This window comes from Poecilia latipinna, unplaced genomic scaffold (genome assembly GCF_001443285.1).
Source record: "Poecilia latipinna isolate Pla-1442-1.1 unplaced genomic scaffold, P_latipinna-1.0 Scaffold187, whole genome shotgun sequence".
Taxonomy (NCBI): Eukaryota; Metazoa; Chordata; class Actinopteri; order Cyprinodontiformes; family Poeciliidae; genus Poecilia; species Poecilia latipinna.
The window spans coordinates 460,670-471,130 of record NW_015112803.1 but is presented as its reverse complement, the minus strand read 5'-3'; the positions used below and the strand labels follow the sequence as shown (position 1 = coordinate 471,130).

Here is a 10,461-nt window from a genome sequence, read left to right as displayed (position 1 = left end):
TAGTGATATAGAAATATACATAATTCCCCACAAATAGTTTCCAGGTGAGAAGTTCCGGTTCTTGAAGTGGGCGTGGTGTATATAAGGAGCTGCGGCGTTCATTCAGGTATGTGTCGTCTTTGTTCTCCCACTGTGTGGTTCGTGTCCGGTGGACTCTGGCAGCGAAAAGCAACAAATCGCTGGCTGGTGCATGTTGCGCTGATGTTTTGGTGGTAGGTGTTCTCTCTTTAGCTGACCTTGGTCAGAAAATCTAAACTAAAGTGTGATCGTAGGTAAAACGCCACTGCGTTGCATTCCTTTTCTTCCTCCGGCTGCGAGTGTGTGTGCATGTTTTGTGGATCAGCAGGTAAGAAATTGACACTCATCTAAGCTCCAGTTTCTTGTTTTATTTAAAATGGTGATACATTTTTTTTATAGGTTCCCCACAGTTGAACCATTGCTGCTCTGTCTACGTTCGTTTCCCGGATCTGCTCTGTCTACGTTCGTTTCCCGGATCTGTTCGGCGTTGTTCTGCGCCGGCTACGTAAATCTCCCGGATTTCTGCACAATTGTTTTCAAGTTGGACTGTGGCGGCGTTATCCGCCCTAATTGGAGCGGTGTTTGGGGTGTGGCATCGGCGCGCCCGTTTCATCTCCCGCTGTGGCAGGGCCACGCCTGGTCTTAATGTTTTAACTTGTATTGTCTGATTTTTATTTTTCTACTTTTGTTCACAGCCCTTTTGTTTATTTAGTCGGGCTGATATTGTTATATTGGTTAACTGTTTGTTTTTGTTTGCAGTTGCTGAGGTCCGGTGGCGGTGTTGGTGTGGTGACGGTGTCTTCCTCGTCTGTGTGCTGTGATTCTGGAGTTTGGGTTGTCTCACTGCGTCTGGTGTTAAAGGTTTTTTTTTAATTTGCTGTGTTTGGTGGATGTCGTCCCCATAGCGCCCCCTCCGGCCGGTAACCTCAACTGCTGCAGCTCTTCTATTTTCGTTGATTTCTTTAGTTTAATTTTTAAAAAGAAACTGGTTTTAAAAACATTTTCAAAAGAATTTAATAAACGTTTTTTTTTTATAATTTTGAAACTGTCTCAGATGTTTTAATCCATGCATGACTGAACCTGTGTGCCTTAAACAAGAGGTAATATTCTCTGGGTGAAATTCCCAGGGTGGCGTTGTTGAGCAATTTACTAAAATTAAACTTCCACAAAATCTGAATTTCCATCTAGTGTCGNTTCAGATGAAAAAAGGCAAACAACACTTTTAGGCTTCGTAGAAAACGAAGCCTAAAAGATTTTTATGATTGTGCCATAAAAATCTACAGATATTAATGATGCCTTTTAATGATGCTTTTAATTATGACTTTTGAGAGCTTTCCTTTTTTCATTTAAACCACACATAAGACTTTCATTTTATTGCTTGAACTAACTGTTAATACCAAAGTAGTTTTTTTAGATTAATATTTAAGCCTGAAAAAATGTTGTTAATCTTGTTTGGATTTGGAGCTGGTGAATGTGAGACCATTTTGTGCCATCCTTGACCTCAGCTGTATAGCAGATTTTTCAGACTTAAACCCAAGTTATATTTTAGCAAACTGGAACAATGAAATCGATTGTCTTGCTTTTTCTGTGTGGCATCTTTTTCAGTTAATAAATTGATTTATAAAGACGGTTTTGGGGCCGTGCCAGTTGTAATGCCTTTCTGACCCAGTGACAGGAAAATGACTCCCCTCATGAGCCCTCCTGACCTGTCACTCCACGCTCCTGTCCACTCAGTTTTACCCCAGGGGTTTCTCAGGCGGATGAGTGGAATGGTTTCATTCCTGAAGTAGGCCAGCAGCCCGTGACCCAAACGCACTCGTTTCACGTCAGTTACCGAGTACGCATGGCCTCGCACCAGCCCGTTATCCGTCCTCGACTCAAGCCCAAATCCCTGCGGCTGTGACATTTCAAAGAAAATGTTTTAATTTTGACGTAGTCAGAGACTCTGGAGAGGCGTAAACAGAGAAAACTTGCAGGAGCAGATGGTCACTTACCTTGATGGAGGAGCTGATGATTCCTCCGCGATTCCACACCTTGAGAATATCCTCAAAAAATTTATCTTCTTTGGTTTGTTCCGCGTAGTATTTCTCTTTCTGCAGGTCGATGGCTTCCGCCACGGCTCCACTGAAATCCACCACAGCATCTCCAGTGTTGCCTCCAGCCAGGGACTCATAGCAGCCAAACAGCCTGGCCACGGTGGGAGGAGGAGCATTTGAAGAGTTGATAGGCAGTTAAGATAGTTTGGCAACTTAAAATATGCACGTGATGTTAGACAATACTCAAAATTAGCAACAGTTGTTGATGATCCTTAATTTCAACTCAGGTTTTAGCTGATTAAGATATTCAGGTGCTGTTTCTGTTTTCTATTTCAAAGAAGACACTTTTAGATAACACAAACATTTTGTTACACCGTACGGTGAATAAAAACCACATCCTCGCAGATGAAACAAAGGCTTTGTGTAAAAGTCTTTGTTCTCTAACAATGAGCTTTGGAAACAAATGTATCCCCTTTATCAGAAGATAAACATTTCCACTATATTTCCAGAAGTACTCATCTCCCTTCACATATGCAACCTTTACTGACATCCTGTTTTAAATACATAAAGTTTATACATGATGTTTGCCCATATTTTGCTCTGTGACCTTTTCTTCTGTAAACACTTTCAGCAACAATTTGGAGTTTGTTTGTTTTTTTTAAAGTAAACTCACCTTCTCCCAGAGGTCTGGTTTTAAAGCCAGGCAGGAGCAGGCAGCAACAAACCAGCAGTTTCCCACAATCCCCTGGTTCAAGTCATGAGAGCTGATGCCTTCCACAAAGAGATGTGGGTTTTCACATATTTCCTAAAATATTAAAAAGATGGTGGCTTTTATAAAGAAATACATGGATGACCACAACTTTCCAAGACTTTACAAATGGCCAAATAATAAAAATCAACAAATTAAAACAATCTGTTTACAGGGTTTAAAAGAAGTATTTGTACCTCTGGATCTTTTTTTTAATTATTTTTGATGGTTGTAGAACGTTTTGAAAATGAGGGCTCGATCAAACACATGCTAGACTTGTAAGATTTTATTTGTAAACGTTTTTTAGCATATTTGTAATTTTTTTTTTCTTCTTTGAAATTACGTGCATTGAACATGCAGTATTTATAGTTAAGCACAGATTTTAAAATAAATCCTAAAAGTAACTGGCAAGCAATAAAATGGCAAAATTTATGTGAGTTAGACATTTACTTGGCATAAAACACTATTAATATTTCATTTGTCCAAATTAAGAGTCTGCTTTCAGGACCATTAAGAGACGGTTGAGCACATTAATTTAATAATACAAGGGAAAAAAAGATAATATACAGAGACATAAGGCACTTTTAACATTCCTGACGTGGAATAAACTCACCCTGGGTCGTTTCCACTGCACAACTCCAGGAGGGGGTTTGTGGAAATAAAGCGATGAATTGGTGGCTGGGAACTCTGGGTCTTCAAACAGCGTCCCCTTCTGGTTGTGCTGCTTCTTCAGCTCAGCGTAGAGCTGATCCTTGTAAGCGACAGACATGGTGGAGATGCTGAGGCCTCACAGCTGCAGATGAGACAGCAGAGGATTCTGGTCTTTATATGGGAGGAATCAGAAATGATTTAGTCTTGGTGGGATTGCTGTACTGCTCCAGACTGACCCATGACCCTGAGTGAGTCTCGGTGGACTCATCGAGTTTGTCTGGACAGATGAAAAATGTTATGATATTGCAAAAGATTTGACATATTCACCTTTACTAGCTCCGGGATATAAATATTTTCAAATAGATGTTTGTAAATTGGGATTTTGCTCTTTCCAAGTGTTATGGAAGAAACCAAATGTGTTACATAGAAGAAATTTGATCAAAAAATTAAAGTTTTGCTCAAAACAAAAAAAAAAAACACAGCACCTAGAATAGCTAAGTCAAAGTGACATAGATAATACAGAAACAAAACTAAATCTATGTTTCTAGAACTTCAGGACTATTTATAATGTACTCATAGCATAATTCATTCAGTTTATGTTTGAAGTGCAAATATTTTAAGACTTTAAAAAAATGCGACCATAATCTAGTAAGAAAATGTTTTGGCATGAATTTGCAAACTCTTGGGAGAGTACTCAGACACGTACTCTCCCATGTGACATGAACTTTAAATCACTGTTGTTTGAGAGATAAAAGTTGCTAAACCAAAATACTAACCTTTACGATCACTGGGATTTAAAAATCTACATTTTGGGCAGTTTGTTGCCACATTTTGGCTCAGGACAGAGGACTACATCAAAGGTCTTTTTCAACTAAGTAGCATTTTGCAATTTCTGGAAACTTTAAAAGCAACATAAAGGACCAAATTAGACTCTGTGGTTTTTACTTCACGTTAAAAACATTTCAAGGTTAAAAACATTTCAAAAACATTTCCTCCGTTTCAAAAAAATACTTTTGAAGCAGTAAAAAGGTTTTTAGATCTAATAACGCAACAAAGATGGTGGAGCTAACCTTGTTGCCAATGGATGCACGACGAGGATAGAATAAGAAAGAAAAAGCAATGCTTCAAAATTAATATCTGGATGGACGAAGCAACGGGATAATGGTTCTAAATGCCTGTGAAAAATTACCTGGCTAATATTAAGATTTAATAATGGCAAGTTATTTAAAATTAGCTGCTGTGATCATGAGGAATGATGGAAGGAACCCAAACAATTTTAAATTTACTCCAGTTTTTATGAGTGACTGAATATCCAGTGAAAATGATTCCAGAAGCTTCTTGGTGACTCATAAAAAGCAACTGCTTCACATGAATCAAATATTTGTGGACTACATGTTTACATTTGAGCCTGTTTGTATAATAGTTACAGTTTTTGAGGAGGGAGTGGAGACGTGATGAATTCAAGGTTGTGCAACCAGTTATTTTATGTCATATGTTGCATCACCAACCTGGTGATAACATTTAAAATGCATCATGAAAATGAACATGAGAGTCATGTAAACTTCTCACAGGTCTTGGATCAGTGGTTTGGTTGAGGCTCTAGCAGAAAAGCACCTTTTTAAACCTTGTTGAAGAGAAAAAGTCAAGTGATGACGGGAGTCGTGATGAGAGACGTAGCTTGATTCTTTAGGGAGGAACACTTAAGCTTGTTTTCCCACCACACTGACCCCTCAGTGCTCCATTTACACAGTACTGGCCAGACTAATTATTTAGTTAAGAATCTTGATACTTCAGTCATGGCCAAGAATCACACAACAGCACACATCCAACAGGAAGCAATAAACACCAAATATGCAGAAAAGCCAGAGAAGCACAAAATGCATAAAGAGCTTTTGAAAGAGATCATCTGAAATTACCAAACAAACTCTAAGGTTGAACTTCTCTGCAAATAAATATAAGGGTAGAAACGAGAGGATATCCAGTGACGGTACCTTTGTGATATCTGCAGCTCAGACTTTCGTTCTCCAGAATAAGGAAGTTTCCCGGTCGTGTACGTACCTGTCTCTGACTCGCCCTCCCACACAATACTGACCTATTTCCACACGTCTCAGTGCCCCACCCCAGTTCTGTTTGCTATTGTACGTTCAACTGTTTTGCACCTGACCTGAACGGTGAGTCGGCTTAATGAGTGATTAGTTAGTATTGGCTGAGAATTTCTTCTCACTTTTTTTTAATTATAAGATTTTAATTTTCTTTATTGGAATATTAAAGCAGAAAATGAGTCTCAGGAAATTAAGTTTGTTTTTTGTCCGGTTGTTACAGGTGACGCCACCTGCACTTCCCAGTGTTTACTTGACGTACATGAACCAACATGAAGATCAGGGAAAACTATAGGTTTAAAGACATGCTCATGTTTACTTCAACCAGAGCAATAAAAAGTAAAACGTGCTTAAAGTAAAGATCAAACTGAAGTTCAGAAAACGGCAAAATGAGACAATTCAACATGATGTGGTCAGTTTTTTAAGCCAAAGTTATGTAACATGTTCTTAAAAGTTACAAATGAAGAACAGAAACATTTCAAAAGCAACACTTACCAACCAGAAAGTCTTATTCTTGTGAAGATGAACCCAAATTCTTTCAATCTTCCCTCAAACTCCAAGTCAGGTGTTTACAAGTCAGTCCACGCTTCAGCTTCAGGAGCCACAACACAAAACAGCTGTCTGCCACACCTCGCTCTGAATGAAATGAGATTTCCTGCTCTGCTGCTGTGAGGAGTTCACAAAAGCAGGGTCAGAAAACTGGCCTGGCGGCTACATCGCTGCATAGGAGACTGTGTCACTTTTGGAAAACGGCTGATTGGATCTCTGAAAGTATTTAAGGAAGGGGCGACCGAAACTAAGCACCCCCTGAAGGTAAAAACCAGTAGAAACCTGCTCAGCGTGTCTGAAAACACACAAAACTCTGGTAATAACATCAGCCTCACAAATGCGTTTTATGTGCTGTCCTGTCTGTGTTAAATCAGTTTTTCAGATGTTTTCTTGCACCAGTGGTCTGCACCGTTGAATAAACAGAGCTAATAAGCTGTGAGCTGTGGGAATGAAGCAAACTGGCAGGCGCCCAGTGATCTGTGCTTCTCTGTTAGGGAACACAGAGGCACTGTGACTCCCTCACCCTCATCAGATCTGCTCAGGCTAATTCCAGCTTCCAAGAGGCCGACTTCTTTTCTAAAGGGCCAACAATGATGAGGGGATTTATTCAGGGGATCAACTGTTGAAGATACGAGTGAAGAGTTTTGTCACAAGCAGACTTTAGAGAGGACATCGTTATGTTTAGACAGGAAGAAAGCATTCACGATGCATGATGTGACGAATGTACTTCCTGTGATAGAAAGCTGGAAGCGCTGATTACACCTCAGGAGAAAACAATTCACCAGATGACCTGAACAAAGGCGGCAGTGTACTCTGAGGGAGCATTTCAGGGAAAACGAGATGGTTCTCAAGAAGGAAACCGTTTTTTCAGCTCGACAGGCTGATAGTCACACTCAGCAACGATGAGGCAATCGGAGAAGTCCCGTTCTGGTCCACATGTCTTACAGTGGACCAGAAAGTATCCGTACCCCTGAAATCAAAATCTGCAACGTTGTTTACTGGTGTTTTCTGCTTCGGAGTAGGAAGAAAAGAATAACTCTGGAGGAGCCGCATGGGTCCACATCTCAGGTGGGAGACTCGCTGGATAGGACAGTCCCATCTGTGGATGTTTAACCCAAAGTGCTTAGAACAGTAGCTGGAGCCAAGCTTGGTTCTATGACCTCAGAGGGATTTTGAAATTTATACATCTATCGAAACAATTTAATTTTTACACCTGACTTTTGGTAACCACAAATTTCTTGAGTAGGTTAACTTATTTTTTTACAGCATGTCAATGTAGTAGTTTATGTTCTTTTCTCTCTTTTGTATGTTTTGAAATTACAAATCAAATACTCCTGGTCTCTGCCAAAATATATTTATCATAAAATTAAATCCTGTTAATTTATCTTACAAGCTAGTCTGACTCCGTTAATGTTTTAAATGATTCAGAAACTGATAAGCAAATAGTCGCCATCTTGCCAAACTCCTCAGCCCCTCTTCCACATTTTTTGACAAAATTGGCACTTTGGTCAGATTTTGTGTCACTAGATTTGACTCCCACTTTTCACTGGAGCTGCTTCTAACAATAATGACCTTTTTATATATTTAATAAGTTCGTAGAAATGCTGAAACAACTGGATTTGTGATTTACTAGTTGACAATGCAACCGCGATATGTTTTACCAAGTGAAGGTGGGTGAGCTCCACCCTAACCTGAATAGATGCCACTTCAGCAGTTGGCCACAAGAGGGGGCTAATGGAGCCTGAATGGCTGAATTCTGCCATGACGGGCAGGTTAAACTGATTACATGAATGAAAAAACATAAAATAAAGTCACACGGTGAAGGAAGAATTGTATTTCATTATCACAATGGAGCTAAATGCAGAGCAACCAAGCTAACGCTTTGGTTTTAATTGACCTCGCCAGGTCTTCTGCAAATTTGTATCTTTTAATTTTTATTGATAAGCGTTGGAAGTAAATTTTGTAACGCAGTGATTTGAATTGAACACAACTTAAATATGCAGATTATGTTGTCAGAGGAAAGAAGTTTCAATCTTTTCAAGCCTAAAAAGTTCGGTTTGTGCCTAAACCGAACTTTTATGAAAGAGCCAGCAGGGGGCGACTCACTGTTGCAACATCTGACAAAATGATAGAACTACATATTTAAAGCTAAACATGTTATAGAGACTTCCCACTGAAAGTTTGTGTGGAGGAAGAAAAATACATTTTAAATGGTTACCCATATAAAACCTTTGCACCAGGATTTGACCACTAGCAGACTTTTTGTGTTAAATAAGTTTGCATTTTTGATTTCAATATTTATCACATATAACCACTAAACAATTACTTAAGAAACATTTAAATACCTTTTCCTTTTAGATTTGAGCCCCATTTCTTACCAGTGTTTACTTTAAAATCAAATATTCAGACTCAACATTTACACAATTAGACACCAAGACCGAGCGTAATCATCCCACTTCAGATTCACCTCAAGCATTTTAATTAATAAAATGGAATTAAAAGATGTTTATAGGGTAAACGACAGAAAACACGACATGAAATACCAATGTTTTATTTGCAAAAGGATACCAGTTAATACATTGAATGAAGCACTGAAACAAGCCACGGTAACATTGCAAAATACCACTAAAAACAACAGGGTAAATTTTAGAGAGAGAAAGAAAGTAATTTGATCCGAAAGGCATACATTATGAAAGAAGAGGAAAGAAGTGTATTTACACCATGGCAAAGTGTCTTGTATCTCTACAAAACAAAGTGATAGGAGGCCTCTTCGTTTAAGACATTTAAAAAATGTATTACAAATAGCTTCTAAAGAACAAGCCTTTTTACGTTCCATTTATTGTTTTTATCAAAAGACATTTATCTAGAAAAAAAAAAAGGCACCACTCATGGTGATAAATCACACCAGTCATCTTCAATGGTGGCAGCCGCTTCATTCGAGACAAACATTTTCTGCTTAAATATGTTGAGATGTAAAAAGTTGTAAGGAAACTAGAATATTAGCGGGTGAGGTTAAACAGAAGCAACAGGAAATTATTTTTATTTATTTTTATTTTTTTTTCCTTTTATTGGTATAAAATAGGAGTCAAAGGGACGCATCCCCTGCTGCTGACTTTAGCTGTTGTGTTGGCGTAACAGCGCTCCCTGCTGGAGAAAGGTGGAGTTCACAGCACCAGATTGTGATGGCTTGTGTTCAGCGTTGAGGCTGACGAGAAAAAACATTGACCAAAGATCATCAAGCAGGCGGACGCAGCGTCACATCTAAAGACAGGACTTCCAGACAGACGATTCATCACAATGGAAAAAAATAAATAAAAATTAAAAAAAAAGCTCACTTTAGGCTCCTTTCTAATCACACTTCTTATTTTAATAAAAAGGCAAGTTCTACCAAAGACAATAACGTCAGCAACTGTTGAATCCAAATGCATAGTACTTAATCGAAAATATGCTACATGTGCAGCATTTTATGACTATTGAGAATCGGTGGTTAAGCGTTTTGAGAGGCCGGCCGGTAAAAATCTGTCGTCGTAAATGAATTAGTGGCTCCCTGCTTTTGTGCTTCAGTCATTCGATTCAGAGACGTCTCAGGCTTGATTCCCTGCCAAGTAAAACTCACATCTCCACCTTAGAGTGGGCGCGGCGTAAGAAGTCGCAACGACAGAAATGGGAATATGGAGATACAAAATTGCACACAGAAGCGTGGGAAAACTTGTTCAGAGCAAGTTTAAACTAAGGAAATGAGGAATCCTACACAGGTACCTTTAATATAAATTAATAAGCTTTATAAAACTTTTAAGCCCACACATGAAATTTAGACAAGCATATTTTCACCACCCTCCCACGATCCCTGAACTATGCCGAGCCATGCAAAAAGAGGAGAAATCCCACTACTGCTTTAGCGCCGTAATGCAACGACCTGCCTTAGATGAAGATGATTTATTATTTCAATGCGACATGCATCAGCTCCATGTGTGCTCGCTCCAGAGTATTTCACTACCATCAAAACTTTACATTTCCTCCTGTTTTGTTTGTTCTTGGTCAAAACAACACTTTGGCTTTGAGATTTATTCCCCCCGCCCCCACCGGGTTTGGTGCCAGTCGAAAGCGGTTCTGATGCTCAAACTTTCCTGCATTCTGACACGCAGCAACCACAAAACTGATACTTTCTTTCTGTTGGGCCAAGACAAAGTCGCGCCGCATATTTGTGAAGCGAAAGGAAACTATAAACCGCAAGTTTCAAGCCGATATTTAACATTTTTACAAACTAAAATCTTAAAAGTGCGGCGTGAACGTGTACAGTGATGCTACTAAATAAACAGTGCAATCAGGTGCTTCGAAGTGTGATCCAATTAGTAAACTA

The 10,461-nt window shown here is 39.1% G+C and overlaps 1 protein-coding gene and 1 long non-coding RNA gene across 2 annotated transcripts in view; one reads left to right on the top strand and one right to left on the bottom strand.

The window, feature by feature from the left end:
- The window catches only part of LOC106946351 (uncharacterized), a 31,347-nt gene extending 30,156 nt beyond the window's left edge, over window positions 1-1,191 (top strand). Inside the window, exon 3 of the long non-coding RNA XR_001424750.1 lies at window positions 778-1,191. This is a non-coding gene — a long non-coding RNA (uncharacterized LOC106946351). The remainder of the gene's footprint in view (window positions 1-777) is intronic.
- LOC106946349 (calpain-5-like) overlaps window positions 1-5,530 on the bottom strand; it is a 17,971-nt gene extending 12,441 nt beyond the window's left edge. Inside the window, exons 1-3 of the mRNA XM_015030625.1 lie at window positions 5,445-5,530; window positions 3,416-3,595; window positions 2,728-2,859 (exon numbers count right to left, since the gene is read on the bottom strand). Coding sequence (XP_014886111.1) covers window positions 2,728-2,859; window positions 3,416-3,571 — 288 coding nt within the window. The 5' untranslated portion in view covers window positions 3,572-3,595; window positions 5,445-5,530. The remainder of the gene's footprint in view (window positions 1-2,727; window positions 2,860-3,415; window positions 3,596-5,444) is intronic.
- Window positions 5,531-10,461: the final 4,931 nt, after the last annotated feature.